The sequence below is a fragment of the Nothobranchius furzeri genome, chromosome 16 (genome assembly GCF_043380555.1).
Source record: "Nothobranchius furzeri strain GRZ-AD chromosome 16, NfurGRZ-RIMD1, whole genome shotgun sequence".
In the NCBI taxonomy this organism is placed as follows: domain Eukaryota; kingdom Metazoa; phylum Chordata; class Actinopteri; order Cyprinodontiformes; family Nothobranchiidae; genus Nothobranchius; species Nothobranchius furzeri.
Window position 1 is genome coordinate 20,978,692 of NC_091756.1, and position 15,865 is coordinate 20,994,556.

General features: G+C 51.3%; 1 protein-coding gene across 1 annotated transcript; it reads right to left on the minus strand.

Moving 5' to 3' along the window:
• Positions 1-7,675: 7,675 nt before the first annotated feature.
• Positions 7,676-13,053, minus strand: LOC129160762 (uncharacterized). Its single transcript, XM_070545293.1, has 4 exons — positions 12,917-13,053; positions 10,905-12,637; positions 8,200-10,271; positions 7,676-8,044 (listed from the first exon to the last, which is right to left on the minus strand). The coding sequence occupies exons 2-3, from the start codon at positions 12,601-12,603 to the stop codon at positions 8,380-8,382; spliced, it is 3,591 nt and encodes a 1,196-aa protein (XP_070401394.1). The 5' UTR covers positions 12,604-12,637; positions 12,917-13,053; the 3' UTR covers positions 7,676-8,044; positions 8,200-8,379.
• Positions 13,054-15,865: the final 2,812 nt, after the last annotated feature.

Sequence of the window (15,865 nt, forward strand, 5' to 3'; positions counted from 1 at the left end):
AGCCAGCAGAGTCTGTCACCATAAAGAAGCTTCTTAGCTGTCTGTAACCTGAAGGCTGCAGTTCTAGACACCACGTCTATAAGTCCTTGTCCTCCCTTCTGATACGGGTAGACAAAGAGCCGAAACTCTGATCCAGTGGTGACCGGACCAGAAGAATTTCACCAACAGCTTCTGAACATCTTCCAGCAGACCCAGTGGTGGAACCAGTACAATCAGTCTGCGCCACAGAAACGAGGCAACCAGGTTGTTTGCTATCTGAACCCTGCCCCTGTAGGATAGCTGGAGGAGAAGCCTTTTCCATTTAGACAACCTCGCCTCCACCTTCTCCAGCATCTTCTCCCAGTTCTGTTTCTGAAACCTTTCACTACCCAAGTACAGGCCTAGTGATTTAATACCTCCCGTTCCCCACCTCAGCCCTTCGGGCAGAAGCGGAACTTTGCCGAGGTCCCACCCCCCCACTACACATGCCTCACTCTTGTCCCAGTTAACCTTAGCTGAGGATGCATCCTCATCGTCGTCGTCGTCGTCGTCTTCCTCCGCTTATCCGGGTCCGGGTCGCGGGGGCAGCATCCCAACTAGGGAGCTCCAGGCCGTCCTCTCCCCGGCCTTGTCCACCAGCTCCTCCGGCAGGACCCCAAGGCGTTCCCGGACCAGATTGGAGATGTAACTTCTCCAACGTGTCCTGGGTCGACCCGGGGGCCTTCTGCCTGCAGGACATGCCCGAAACACCTCCCCAGGGAGGCGTCCAGGAGGCATCCTGACCAGATGCCCAAACCACCTCAACTGGCTCCTTTCGATCCGGAGGAGCAGCGGTTCTACTCCGAGTCCCTCCCGAATGTCCGAGCTCCTCACCCTATCTCTAAGGCTGAGCCCGGCCACCCTACGGAGGAAACTCATTTCGGCCGCTTGTATCCGCGATCTCGTTCTTTCGGTCATTACCCAAAGCTCATGACCATAGGTGAGGATTGGGACGTAGATCGACCGGTAAATCGAGAGCCTGGCTTTCTGGCTCAGCTCCCTCTTCCCCACGACAGATCGGCTCAGCGTCCGCATCACTGCAGACGCCGAACCAATCCGCCTGTCGATCTCCCGATCCCTCCTACCCTCACTCGTGAACAAGACCCCGAGATACTTAAACTCCTCCACTTGAGGTAGGACCTCTCCCCCGACCCGGAGGTGGCAAGCCACCCTTTTCCGGTCGAGAACCATGGTCTCAGATTTGGAGGTGCTGATCCTCATCCCAGCCGCTTCACATTCGGCCGCGAACCTACCCAGCAAGAGCTGAAGGTCAGAGCTGGATGAAGCTAGGAGGACCACATCATCCGCAAAAAGCAGAGACGAGATTCTCCTGCCACCAAACTCGACACACTCCACACCACGGCTGCGTCTAGAAATTCTGTCCATAAAAGTGATGAACAGAACCGGTGACAAAGGGCAGCCCTGGCGGAGTCCAACCCTCACTGGGAACAGGTCCGACTTACTACCGGCTATGCGGACCAAACTCACGCTCCTCTGGTAAAGGGACTGAATGGCCCTTAACAGAAAGCCACCCACCCCATACTCCTGGAGCGTCCCCCACAGGGTGCCCCCTGGGGACACGGTCATAAGCCTTCTCCAAATCCCCAAAGCACATGTGGATTGGTTGGGCAAACTCCCATGCCCCCTCCATCACCCTTGCAAGGGTATAGAGCTGGTCCACAGTTCCACGGCCAGGACGAAAACCACATTGCTCCTCCTCTATCCGAGATTCAACTATCGATCGGACCCTCCTCTCCAGTACCTTGGCGTAGACCTTTCCAGGGAGGCTGAGGAGTGTGATCCCCCTATAGTTGGAACACACCCTCAGGTCACCCTTCTTAAAGATGGGGACCACCACCCCGGTCTGCCACTCCCTAGGAACTGCCCCCGATGACCACGCAATGTTGTAGAGACGTGTCAACCATGACAGCCCTACAACATCCATAGCCTTGAGATACCCAGGACGAACCTCATCCGCCCCCGGGGCTCCGCCGCTGTGTAGTTGTTTGACTACCTCAGCAACTTCTGCCCCCGAGATCGGACAGTCCATCCCCAGGCCTCCCAGCTCTGGTTCCTCCTCGGAATGCGCATTGGTGGGATTGAGGAGCTCCTCAAAGTATTCCTTCCACCGTCCGACTATAGCCTCAGTTGACGTCAGCAGCTCCCCATCCCCACTGTAAACAGTGTGAGCGAGTTGCTGCCTTCCTCTCCTGAGGCGCCGGACAGTTTGCCAGAACCTCTTTGGAGCCGATCGATAGTCTTTCTCCATGGCCTCACCAAACTCCTCCCACGCCCGAGATTTTGCCTCGGCAACTGCCACTGCTGCACCCCGCTTGGCTATCCGGTACCTGTCTGCTGCCTCCGGAGACCCACAGACCAGCCACGCCCTGTAGGCCTCCTTCTTCAGCCTGACGGCTCCCCGAACCTCTGGTGTCCACCAGCGGGTACGGGGGTTGCCACCACGACTGGCACCGGCCACCTTACGACCACAGCTAGCAACAGCCGCCTCGACAATCGCAGAGTGGAACAAGGCCCACTCGGACTCAATGTCCCCCACTGCTCTCGGGACGTGGTCAAAGCTCTGCCGGAGGTGGGAGTTGAAGACCGTCTTGACAGGTTCTTCTGCCAGGCGTTCCCAGCAGACCCTCACTATGCGTTTGGGTCTGCCAGGTCTACGCGGCATGTTCCCTTGCCATCTGATCCAACTCACCACCAGGTGGTGATCAGTTGACAGCTCCGCCCCTCTCTTCACTCGGGTGTCCAAAACATACGGCCGCAGGTCAGATGATACGACTACAAAATCTATCATCGACCTGTGACCTAGGCTGCCCTGGTACCAAGTGTACCGGTGGGCATCCTTATGTTCGAACATGGTGTTCGTTATGGCCAAACTGCGGCTTGCACAGAAGTCCAATAACAAAACACCGCTCGAGTTCTGATCAGGTGGGCCGTTCCTCCCAATCACACCCCTCCAGGTCAAGCTGTCATTGCCCACGTGAGCATTGAAGTCCCCCAGCAGGACAATGGAGTCCCCTGATGGAGCACTATCTAGCACTCGTCCCAGGGACTCCAAAAAGGGTGGGTACTCTGAACTGATATTTGGCCCATAAGCACAAACAACAGTCAGGACCCGTTCCCCGACCCGAAGGCGCAAGGAAGCTACCCTCTTGTCCCCCGGGGTAAACCCCAACACACAGGCAGAGAGTCTCGGGGCTAACAAAAAGCCAACCCCAGCCCTCCGCCTCTCACCCGGAGCAACTCCAGCAAAGTAGAGTGTCCAACCCCTCTCCAGGTCTCGGGTTCCAGAGCCAATGCAATGTGTCGAGGTGAGTCCGACTATATCTAGCCGGTACCGCTCAACCTCTGCCACAAGCTCCGGCTCCTTCCCCGCCAGCGAGGTGACGTTCCATGTCCCAAAAACTAGTTTTCTTGTCCGGGGATTGGACCGCCAAGGCTCCCGCCTTGGTCTGCCACCCGATTCACATTGCACCGGACCCTTCATGTTCCTCCTGCGGGTGGTGGGTCCACAGTTGGACGAGCCCATGTATCCGGTTCGGGCTGGGCCCGGCCGGGCCCCATGGGCGAAAGCCCGGCCACCAGGCGCTCGCTCACGGGCCCCAACCCCAGGCCTGGCTCCAGGGTGGGACCCCGGTAACCCTCCGGGCCGGGTACTCCGACTCTTCGTTTTCACCGCCATGAAAGATCCTTCGAACCGTTCTTTGTCTCACCCTTCACCTAAGACCAATTTGTCATGGGAGACCCTACCAGGGGCACTAAGTGCCCCAGACAACATAGCTCCTAGGATCATTAGGGCACTCAAACTCCTCCACCACGATAAGGTGACGGTTCATATAAAAGTAAACTAGATCTGAGTTCTTGTACATCATGCTTATCAAGGATAAAAACATTCACATCATCTGCATAAGCAGACACAACTAAGGGAGGACTAGAGACAGGTAAAGGTAGGTGTAGACCTTTCAGCCTGTTCCTCAGCCGACGCAGCGCGGTTCAATAGCTAAAATATACAGTTGTCCTGAGATGGGACAACCCTGTCTGATTCCTCTTAAAACTGGTGTAGGTTGACTCAGGCCCCTGGCTACCTTCACCATACAGCTGACATTCCTATACAGCATCTTAATCCCTTCCGGAAAGGACTCCCCAAAACCAATGGCCTGTAGCGTAGAGAACAGGAACTCATGATCAACCCTATCAAACACCTTTTCCTGATCAATAGACCCTTTTACTGTTTGTAAACAATATGACGTCAGCGAGAATGCGCGCGCAGCTTGGCAACAGAGAATGGCGTTGTGTCAGGCTTTATCAAGCTACGCTGCGGGGTTATCACGGCAAATCTTGAATGTTATATTATTAAACTCACTTTAACGAATGGCAACAGAGAACACCGGATCCCCGTGGCATTACGGAATGGGTGGAAGATGTAGGTGCGTGGCCAATTATCCAGTGGCCCGATATATATACGTTTTTAGTGGAGAGGCCCAGTAAGTACACACGTGAGAAGCTACGGGCATACAAATCGTTAGATGCATACAACTATGTTGTCTGTGGCCACGTACAGGAAGTAAAACATCACGACATAGACTCTGAGTTTTGCATCTTGAAGGCAGAAGTCCTTCCTAGCCAAAGACAAGGACACAAGACTGCTACGTACGAGGCTTGGGTCATAGTAAACAAACCAGAGAACTGCGTCTTCACAGCCAACTGTACCTGCATGGCAGGGTGAGTATAGCATAGGTTTCTTTTTTTAGCGTGCTCAGAGTACAATCGTGTTAATTTTAGAGAAATACAGTTTATACTAATATGCAGTGGGAAAATACAGATGAATTAGAATGAAATGTTAATTTGAAGCATGAAATAAAGCGTATAAATTTGTTTAATTCTGTCATTTTGATGTTCCAGACTTGGGTCATGCTGCAGCCACGCAGCAGCAATTTTATTCAAAGTTGAGCTTTGTGTTAGGATGGGAAAAACAGAAAAGGCTGCAGTTACATCGCAGGCATGTGCATGGAAAGACCTGAGCAGGAAAAATGTAGAACCAGCTCCACTGAAGATGAAGTTTCCACAAACCGAAGAAGTTTTGCAGACAGCTCCCAGCTGCTTCCGAAACTGTTAGGAGGAGCAGTGTCACACTAATCCCTTCGGAATTCTGTAAAATTTCAGTCCACTGCTTGAAGAGAAGTGATTCTGGCATCCATACACGCAACAACCCGACATTTTTATTTGCTCAGAACTTCAAAACAAAGGGTTTAAAACGCTGTTTTAGTATCGAGTGTGAATGAGGAAGCCTTCACTCTCGATGCCAGGCTGCGCGCGCAACTTTTGATGACGTAGGTAGTAAAAGGGTCTATAGAGATGATACCTGCATTTAAATCATAAATTTTACAAACATCAAACACATCTCTCATTAAAAATAAATTGTCCATTAGTGACTTTCCTGGTATACAGAAGGACTGATCGTCTGGGATTAGACCTCCGATGAATCCCTGAAGTCTGTTTGATAGGAACTTAGAAAAAATCTTATAGTCTGAACACAACAAGGAAACTGGTCTCCAGGTTTTTAGTTGGGTTAAGTCCCCTTTTTTTGGCAGCAGGGACAAAATGCCCCGCCTACATGATGCAGGAAGTGCTCCTGTCTGAAGTGAGTCTTTAAAAACATCCATCAGGTCCGGTCCCATACTGTTCCAGAAGAATTTATAGAAGTCAGCAGGTAAGCCGTCCATCCCCAGAGATTTCACTGCAGCCATCTGGGATGCTGCCGTTGTTAGCTCCTCCATGGTTATGTCTGCATTTAAGATTTCCGGGTCTGCTGTGGTCAAGGAAGGGAGCCCCTGCAACAGCTCTCTGGCACAGTTCACATCACATGGGGCGGACTTAAATAGGCTGGTATAGAATTCTACAGCATGTTTCCTCATCTCCACTGGGTGTGTGGATAACTGTCCATCTGGCAGACGAAGGCCAACCATTTGTTTTTTCTGGTTTGAAGTCTTTTCCAGGTTAAAAAAGAAGGATGTTGGAGCATCCATGTCCTGTATTGTGGTGAGACGAGCCCGGATCAAGGCCCCTTTGGCCCTCTCTTGCAGGAAATGCCCAAGCTGCTGTCTTTTTTGGTCTAAGGTGTGCTGTGGTTGAGTAGTAGAGAGAGCCTCTAGCGCCCTGATGTCCTTCTCTAGATCTGCCATAGTCTTTCTTACTTGGTTTGTAGACCCCTGCGTGTAATGTTGACAGAAAACTCCAACTTGTGCCTTCCCTTGTTCCCACCATTCACTGATGGTCTTAAAATCATTCTTTTTGGACCACCAAGCCTCCCAGAACAGCTTAAAATTGTAGCAAAAGGTAAAATCGTGTAATAACTTTACATTAAAGTGCCAGTAGGATTTTGTTGTCCCAACAAAATGAAGCATCAGTTCAGTTATAACCAAATGATGGTCTGTGAAAATAGCTGGGACTATTTGACAGTCCATCACTCGAGAGAGAAAGGTACCAGAGACATAAAATCTGTCTAATCTAGCAGCACTAACTCTTCCACCTGACCGTTTGACCCATGTGTATTCTCTACTTGATGGATTCTTTAATCTCCACACATCCAGTAAGTCTGTTTTTGTTAGGATTTTTGACAAAAGAGTAGAAGACTGAAGATGTGGTTCCTCCCCAGATCTATCTTAAGTAAAATCAGCACAACAGTTCCAGTCTCCGCCCAAAATGGTACATTCATCAGCAGCAATGCTACTCAACTCCTCCCCAAGTATGCTAAACATCTCTCCCCTCTCTGATCCCTTATTGGGTGCATAAACACTAATGAGATTTATCCTAAAGCCTTCAAGTGGGGCTTTGACCCATAGGACCCTGCCCTGCACTACAGTCGTTACTGATATAATATTTATCATCAATTTTGAGGAAATTAAAATTGCTACACCTGCACTTGTGTTTGTGCCATGATTTAGGAAGCATTGACCTCTCCACCCCAGCCTCCCATCTAATTCCTTTTTAGCATCACTGTGTTTCTTGTAGGAAAATAACATCCAACTTTTTACCTCTAAAGACTTCCTTAATCAAGGCTCTTTTCTGTGGATCCCTCCCCCATTTATGTTCAAGGATGCAACTCTCATGCCTTTCATACACAAGGAAGATGAGAGAATAGCCCAGATCACCAGCAGAAAAAGAGGCACCCAGTGATTCCTATTCATAAGAGTCCTATTTTATAATCTTCCCTTTCTTGCCAACTTTAGTCCACCCTAAACTTTTTTTGAAGCTAAAAACATGTTTCTTTAAACGGTAACGTTTATTTTCATCTAAACGATCCAGGCCCACCTCTTTCTGCAGTGTGGCGGCCAACCTCAAAAACTTTACAGCATCAGGAAAATATTGCTGTAAGTCAACTGATTTTCAATACATTTCATCCAGAAACTCAGTAATCTCCTCCAGAGAGTACAAGCTCTCCTCCAGCAACTCACTGTCTGCTACCGAAACATTGTCTGAGTCTGAATCAAACTCATAAACCACCCCCCTCCGCTTCGCTCTTTGGTTCCACCTGCCTCTGCTCAGGAATGTCATGATCTGAGGTAATGATTTAACCCAAGACATGCAGAATCAACACACTGGAGCAGGATGTGAAAAAATAAAGATTTATTTGATAACTAGAACTTAGGGTGCACTGGAAATCCAGTGAATGGGTAAACGGGAGCAGCGTCTGAGGGAAGGGAAACAGAGGTGAGTCCTTGATTGAAACTGTAGTGTGGTAGAGGATGAGTTTGGTAGGAGGACTTACAGATGTAGCGTGGTGGAGGATCTCCAGGGAGGGGTGAGCTGGGAGAGTGAATGAGTATTCCGGGGTGATGAAGATCGGCAAGGTTTTACAACCGGAGGGAAGGAGAGAGAGAGCCTGTAGTGCTGGAAGCAGTTAGTGCCGTGAGGAGGACGGGAACCGGGAGTGAAGTCCAGACGTAGTATGGTCGAGTAGTAAATCCAAAAGGTCTCAGCGAGGAGGTGGTGTATGGAAAGATGACTGAGCCTGAGACAAAACGAGAACAAAATCTGAGCAAAAGATCGCTAGCAAAAAACACGTTTCTAAAGTTCAAGGCTAAGGTTTCAAAGTTCAAAGTCTAAGATCCGACAGTTCAAAGTCAAGGTTTCAAAATCGAGTTAATACTGTGGCTGGGACTCTACCAGTAGGCGTAATCATCCGGCGGCTTAGCAGTGTCCTCCGTCCTCCTTATGAAGGCCACCCACTGATCAGCTGATTGATTGCAGCTGCTGCTCTCTCTCCTGAAAACAGAACTCACAAGCCAGGTGATGTCATGGTGTGTGTGGAGTGCTCACCTCCCAGCTCACAACAGTACCCCCCCCTCAACGGACGCCTCCAGGCGTCCTAGCCGCAGCAGCCTCATAATCCCGAATGAGGGAAGGATCCAGGATGGCAGAGCGTGGCACCCAGGAGCGTTCCTCGGGACCGTAGCCCTCCCAGTCCACAAGGTACTGCATACCCCGACCGCGGGGACGGGAGTCCAGGATCCTGCGAACAGTGTAGATCAAGTCCCCCTGGTGCAGGCGAGCCGGAGGAGGAGGTGCAGGCACGGGACAGAGAGGACTAGTGACCACAGGCTTGACCAGGGAGACGTGGAACACCGGGTGCACACGTAGGGTCCGAGGGAGGTCCAGGCGGACCGTAGTGGGGGACGGAACAGCCAAAACTTTAAAGGGACCAATGAACCGCGGAGATAACTTACGGGAAGAGGCCTTCAATGGAATGTCCCTGGACGATAACCACACAGACTGCCCTGGGACGTAGACTGGGGCCGGACGCCGTCGGCGATCAGCTATCTGCTTGTTCCTCTGTGCAGTGCGATCCAGCGCCGCCCTGGTGGTGGTCCAGGCACGACGGGCACAACGGAGGAATTGGGGAACGGAGGAGCCAGGCGTAGATTGTGCGGGGAAAAGCGAGGGTTGAAAACCAAGGGAAGCCTCAAACGGGGACTGACCTGTAGCTGTAGAGATGTGGCTGTTATGGGCATACTCCACCCAGGGAAGATGGGTGCTCCAGGACGACGGGTGAATGGAGCAGACACAGCGCAGCATGGCCCCCAGCTCCTGGTTCATCCGTTCGCATTGGCCGTTGGTTTGGGGGTGGTGTCCGGAGGTAAGTGCCACTTTCGCCCCCAAGGCCTCTGCGAACTCCCTCCATACTTGGGACACGAACTGCGGACCCCGATCCGACAGGATCTCCTCCGGGATGCCATGGAGACGGAACACATGCTTAACCAGGAGCTGCGCTGTGCCTGTGGATGAAGGGAGAGATTTAAGGGGCACCAGGTGGCAAGCCTTTGAAAACCGGTCGACTATGGTAAGAATGGAGGTGAAACCGTGGGAGATGGGGAGACCACAGACGAAGTCCAGGGCGATGTGCGACCAAGGCCGTGAGGGAGTAGGCAGAGGCTGGAGTAGACCGGCTGGGAGGCGATGGTCCCCCTTGTGTTGGGAACAGGTGTGACAACCAGAAACATAGTCCTTGGTATCTTTAAAAATGGACGGCCACCAAAATGTACGTTTAATAAGGGCCACAGTGCGTGCCACCCCCGGATGTAAGGAGAACCGACCAGCATGAGCCCAGTGAATGACCTTGCCTCTAACAGATTGGGGAACAAACAGTTTACCCGGGGGGCCGTTGTCTGGACCAGGGTCAGTCTTAAGGGCCTCCAGTACCTGCTCCCGGATCTCCCAGGTGACGCTCCCTACCACACAATTGGAGGGAAGGATGGTCGATGGTGGGTTATCCCGGTCTGGAGCATATTGTCTAGAGAGTGCGTCGGGTTTGGTATTCTTTGTACCGGGTCTGTAAGAGATCAGGAAATTAAACCGAGAAAAGAAAAGAGACCATCTGTACTGGCGTGGGTTTAAACGTTTGGCTTCCTTGAGGTAGATGAGGTTCTTATGGTCAGTCCAGATGATGAATGGTTGTTCAGCCCCCTCCAACCAATGTCTCCATTCCTCAATGGCCAGTTTCACAGCCAACAGCTCTCTGTCCCCTACGTCGTAACGGCTCTCGGTAGGTGTGAGGCGTCGTGAGAAGAATGCACAGGGATGCAGGCGTTTGTCCTCTTCAGCCACCTGGGAGAGCACAGCCCCCACTCCAGTGTCCGAGGCATCCACCTCCAGTGTAAACTGACGTTGAGGGTCAGGCCGGTGTAGGATGGGTGCGTCGGCAAATCTCTTCTTCAGAACCTGAAAAGCGGATTCAGCTTCTGGGGACCAAACAAAAGCTCTGTTAATTGAGGTCAGCTGGGTCAGGGGTGCGGCGATTTGACTGAAGTTACGAATGAACCTCCAATAAAAATTAGCGAACCCCAGAAACCTCTGAAGCTGCTTTCTAGTCGTCGGAGTCGGCCACTCGGTCACCGCCTGCACCTTTTCAGGATCCGCCCTCAACCTACCACCCTCAATGACAAACCCCAAAAACTTGACGGTTGGGACGTGAAATTCGCACTTCTCTGCTTTTACGTATAGTCTGTTTTCGAGAAGGCGCTGGAGAACTGCTCTCACATGCCGGATGTGTTGCTCCGGGGTCTTAGAAAAGATCAGAATGTCATCCAAGTAAACTGTGACAAAGCGGTTAAGGAAATCACCCAGCACGGAGTTAACCAGGGATTGGAAGACTGCAGGGGCGTTAGTAAGTCCGAAGGGCATCACCAGATACTCGAAGTGACCCACTGGCGTTTTAAACGCCGTCTTCCATTCATCCCCCTCCTTCACCCGAACCAGGTGGTAAGCGTTCCGGAGGTCTAGTCGGGTGAAGATGGTGGAGTCCTGTACTGGTTCGAACGTGGATGAAAGTAGAGGCAGAGGATACTTGTTTTTAACCGTGATTTGGTTCAAACCTCTATAGTCAATGCAGGGCCTGAGGGAACCGTCCTTCTTAGGCACGAAAAAGAAGCCGGCACCCAGAGGGGAGGATGACGGTCGAATAGTGCCGGCTGCAAGACAGTCCTGGATGTACTCCTCCATGCTCTCTCTCTCCGGTTTGGACAGTTGGTACAAACGGCTGGAAGGCAGAGGGGCTCCGGGTAATAGATCTATGGCACAGTCAAACGGTCTGTGTGGGGGTAATGAAGAAGCACGGTCTTTACTAAAAACAAGTTTCAGATCATGGTAAACTTGTGGTACCGTAGCCAGATCGATGTTCTCTGCAGGGGGATTGACAGGTCCACGGCTAGGCAGAGCTGCGGAGCGCAGACACAACTGCGAGCACTCTGGGCCCCATCCAATGATCTTGTTCTCCCTCCAGTCGAGAATGGGGTTGTGGCGGACAAGCCATGAATGTCCTAGCACCAGTGGAGACTGAGGGGAAGGGAACACATAAAAAGTGAGAGTCTCCACATGGTTACCTGAAACCTGAAGGCGGAGAGGAACCGTCTGGTGAGTTATGGATGAGAGATTGCGGTTATCCAGGGAAGAGACAGAGCGAGGCGTAGAGAGCTTCGTTGTGGGAATTCCCCATTCCGTCACCAGTCGAGGGTCCAATAACGATTGCTCACACCCAGAATCCACTAGGGCTTCAAGAGGAATCTGCTTAGATTGATAAAACAAAGTGCATGGCAAAGAACACCGGGTCACAGAAGAAATCAGGTTACCGCCCACCAATAGACCCGGTCTTACCGGTGGGCGTGCCCTTTTTACCAGAGAGGGACAGTTGTTCACGACATGTCCCGCTATTCCACAATATAAACAGAGTCCCATCTTGCGTCGGTGCTCTTTTTCTTCCTGAGTGAGTTTGGCTCTGCCCATTTGCATGGGTTCGTCCTTGGGTAGGAGTTCGGGTGTGGAACGCCCCCTGGCCCCGGAGTAATGTTCTGGAACAGGAAGAGGGGTCACCAACTCCACTCTTCTCATCTCGCGGTGACGCTTGTCTATTGACATGGCCAGCCTGATTAATTCAGCCAACGATTTGGGTTCAGGGCAAAGAGCCAGCTGGTTCCTGATCCTGTCATTCAGGGCCTCAGTGAACACCCCCATAAGGGCATCCTCATCCCAAGTCGTGCGTGCTGCTAAGATTCGAAAATCCACAGCCAGGTCTGCCACAGAACGTCTGCCTTGGGAGAGATTTATTAGTTTCCTCCTGATGTCAGAAACAGATTCCACACTGCCAAACGTCTGGGTGAATTCTGTCACAAAGTCATTAAAGAGTCCATGTAAAAACGAATCATTGTGGCTCTTGGCCTCAGCCCATCTTAAGGCTCTGCCCCGTAAAAGTCCAACAACATAGGAGATCTTGGCTGAATCAGATCTAAAAGCAGCAGGGCTACGTTCAAATGCCAATCTGCATTGAAGCAGGAAACTGTGACACTCCTCAAACTCACCTCCGAAGGTGGTTGTCGCCGGTGACGGGGCAACGCGGAAATGAGTCTCCTCTGAGGAGCTTGTAGCTTCAGCTCCATGAATGCTTGTAGCAGTGGTTGGATTTAACTGTGAATCCGAGGAGGATGTGGAGGGACGAGTCGTAGAAATGGATTCATGCAGTTGCCGAACTATTGTCTCCAACTGCTGGCAGCGTTGGTTGGATTGGGTTAACTGCTCCATGAGTTTCGGGAGGATTTGTTCCTGCTGGGCTAATCTGTGAGAAAGAGAGGTGAGTATCGATTCTGCTGGGTTAACGTCTTGGCCGGATGATTCTGTCATGATCTGAGGTAATGATTTAACCCAAGACATGCAGAATCAACACACTGGAGCAGGATGTGAAAAAATAAAGATTTATTTGATAACTAGAACTTAGGGTGCACTGGAAATCCAGTGAATGGGTAAACGGGAGCAGCGTCTGAGGGAAGGGAAACAGAGGTGAGTCCTTGATTGAAACTGTAGTGTGGTAGAGGATGAGTTTGGTAGGAGGACTTACAGATGTAGCGTGGTGGAGGATCTCCAGGGAGGGGTGAGCTGGGAGAGTGAATGAGTATTCCGGGGTGATGAAGATCGGCAAGGTTTTACAACCGGAGGGAAGGAGAGAGAGAGCCTGTAGTGCTGGAAGCAGTTAGTGCCGTGAGGAGGACGGGAACTGGGAGTGAAGTCCAGACGTAGTATGGTCGAGTAGTAAATCCAAAAGGTCTCAGCGAGGAGGTGGTGTATGGAAAGATGACTGAGCCTGAGACAAAACGAGAACAAAATCTGAGCAAAAGATCGCTAGCAAAAAACACGTTTCTAAAGTTCAAGGCTAAGGTTTCAAAGTTCAAAGTCTAAGATCCGACAGTTCAAAGTCAAGGTTTCAAAATCGAGTTAATACTGTGGCTGGGACTCTACCAGTAGGCGTAATCATCCGGCGGCTTAGCAGTGTCCTCCGTCCTCCTTATGAAGGCCACCCACTGATCAGCTGATTGATTGCAGCTGCTGCTCTCTCTCCTGAAAACAGAACTCACAAGCCAGGTGATGTCATGGTGTGTGTGGAGTGCTCACCTCCCAGCTCACAACAAGGAACCTGTGCATCCTGACCGTCTAGCTGTCCTCTGTTAGTTACAGGCTGTATCCCTGCCTTTTGGCCTGTTTCTACCTGATCCTCTAGTCCTTCCTCTGGTAAACGCACCTCTAAAGAGGCAGATGCGTCACCAGTCGGCTGTAGGCCTCCATGTTCCGCCTGTTCTGGCTGCTGCTCCACTGGGTCAGAGCCAGTACCGGCTTTGGTTCCGTCAGGAACTGAAAAACTGCCGGCCATTGTTTCTGTCCCTGTTGCGCCCTCACTCTCTCCCTGCGGGCCACCAGTCACGGTGTCACTCACCGTGACACCGGTCCTGATCCCCGCCAGAAGAGAGGGGACCGCGGGTTCTGCCTCGGTCTCTGCTCCTGGTCCTGCTGCATTTTGTCGGTGGGGACAAGCAACACGCTTGTGACCCACATCTCCACACTCAAAGCATTTCATCACACCAGAACTAGCATACACAGTGTAATACCCTTCCTCGTGCTTCACTCTGAATGACACATCCAGCATTTGTGATGGAGAGTCTAAGTACATGAACACCTGCCTCCGCAAGGACTGGACATGTCTCAGTTTATTGTTTTTACCCCCCAGGCTCACCGTACGGAATCCACTCGCCATTCTCCCAAAACGCCTGAGCTCCCGCTCCAGAGCAGAGTCAGGAAAAAAGGGAGGAACTCCTGACACGGTGATGCAGGTAGACGGTAGCGCTAACGGAGAATCCCGTTCTGCACAAGCTGACCCACCTGCTCCTGACTCTCGAGAAACACCACAAGCCCTTTGTTCATGCGCGAGGCAAACAAAATGTTTCCATATCCCACCTGGTCTCCAACCGCTAACAGCACCTGTTCCACCGGAGTGGAGGGCGGAGGCTCGGCTCTTGCCCCGTGTCTCAAAGACAGGGATGGCGTCGCCTGAGACGCCATCCCGGCATGGAAGCACCACAAACAAAACCAAACACAACCTCCAAACACTAAGGAAAGCAAGAAAGGTTGAAAAAAGTTATCTGAAAGAACTTTTCCACCTCCGGAAAACAAACAAATAAACAAACTTTTTCCACCACTTGCACGACCCTCACCACCACACCGTGAGCTCCCACATAGAACTCAGAGAGGCAGAGACAGAGAGAGAGAGAGAGAGAGAGAGAGAGAGAGAGAGAGAGAGAGAGAGAGAGAGAGAGAGAGAGAGAGAGAGAGAGAAAGTGAGAGTGTGCGAGAGAGAGAGAGTGAGAGAGAGAGAGAGAGAGAGAGAAGCGAGAGAGAGAGAGAGTGAGTGAGAGAGAGTGTGAAAGTGTGTGTGTGTGTGTGTGAGAGAGAGAGAGAGAGACAGAGATAGTGAGAGTGAGAGAGAGAGAGAGAGAGAGAGAGAAAGAGAGAGTGAGAGAGAGTGAGAGTGTGTGAGAGAGATAGTGAGTGAGAGTGTGTGAGAGAGAGTGTGTGTGAGAGAGAGAGAGAGAAAGTGTGTGTGTGAGAGAGAGAGAGTGAGCGAGAGAGAGTGAGAGTGATAGAGAGAGTGTGGGAGAGAGAGAGTGTGAGAGAGAGAGTGAGAGAGAGAGTGTGAGAGAGATTGTGAGAGAGAGAGTGTGAGAGAGTGAGAGAGAGAGTGTGTGTGAGAGAGAGAGAGTGAGAGAGAGAGAGTGAGAGTGTGTGAGAGTGTGTGAGAGAGAGATAGTGAGTGAGAATGTGTGTGTGAGAGAGAGAGAGTGTGTGTGTGTGTGTGAGAGAGAGAGAGAGAGAGAAAGTGTGTGTGTGAGAGAGAGAGTGTGATCGAGAGAGAGTGTGTGAGAGAGAGAGAGTGAGAGAGAGAGTGAAAGTGTGTGTGTGTGTGAGAGAGAGAGAGTGAGAGAGAAAGAGAGTGAGTGAGAGAGTGAAAGAGAGAGAGAGTGTGTGTGAGAGTGAGAGAGAGTGTGTGTGTGTGAGAGAGTGAGAGTGTGTGAGAGAAAGAGAGAGAGAGTGAGAGAGTGAGAGAGAGTGTGTGTGTGAGAGAGAGTGTGAGCGAGAGAGAGTGTGAGAGAGAGAGTGCGTGAGAGAGAGAGAGTTTGAGAGAGAGAGTGTGTGTGTGTGAGAGAGAGTGAGAGAGTGAAAGAGAGAAAGTGAGAGAGAGAGAGTGAGAGAGAGTGTGAAAGAGAGAAAGTGAGAGAGAGAGAGAGTGTGAGAGAGAGTGAGAGTGTGTGTGTGAGAGAGTGTGAGCGAGAGAGAGAGTGAGAGAGAGAGAGTGAGAGTGTGTGAGAGAAAGAGAGTGAGAGAGAGAGAGAAAGTGTGTGTGTGTGTGTGAGAGAGAGAGAGTGTGTGATCGAGAGAGAGTGAGAGTGAGAGAGTGAGAGAGAGTGTGAGAGAGAGTGTGAGAGAGATAGTGTGTGAGAGAGAGAGAGTGAGAGAGAGT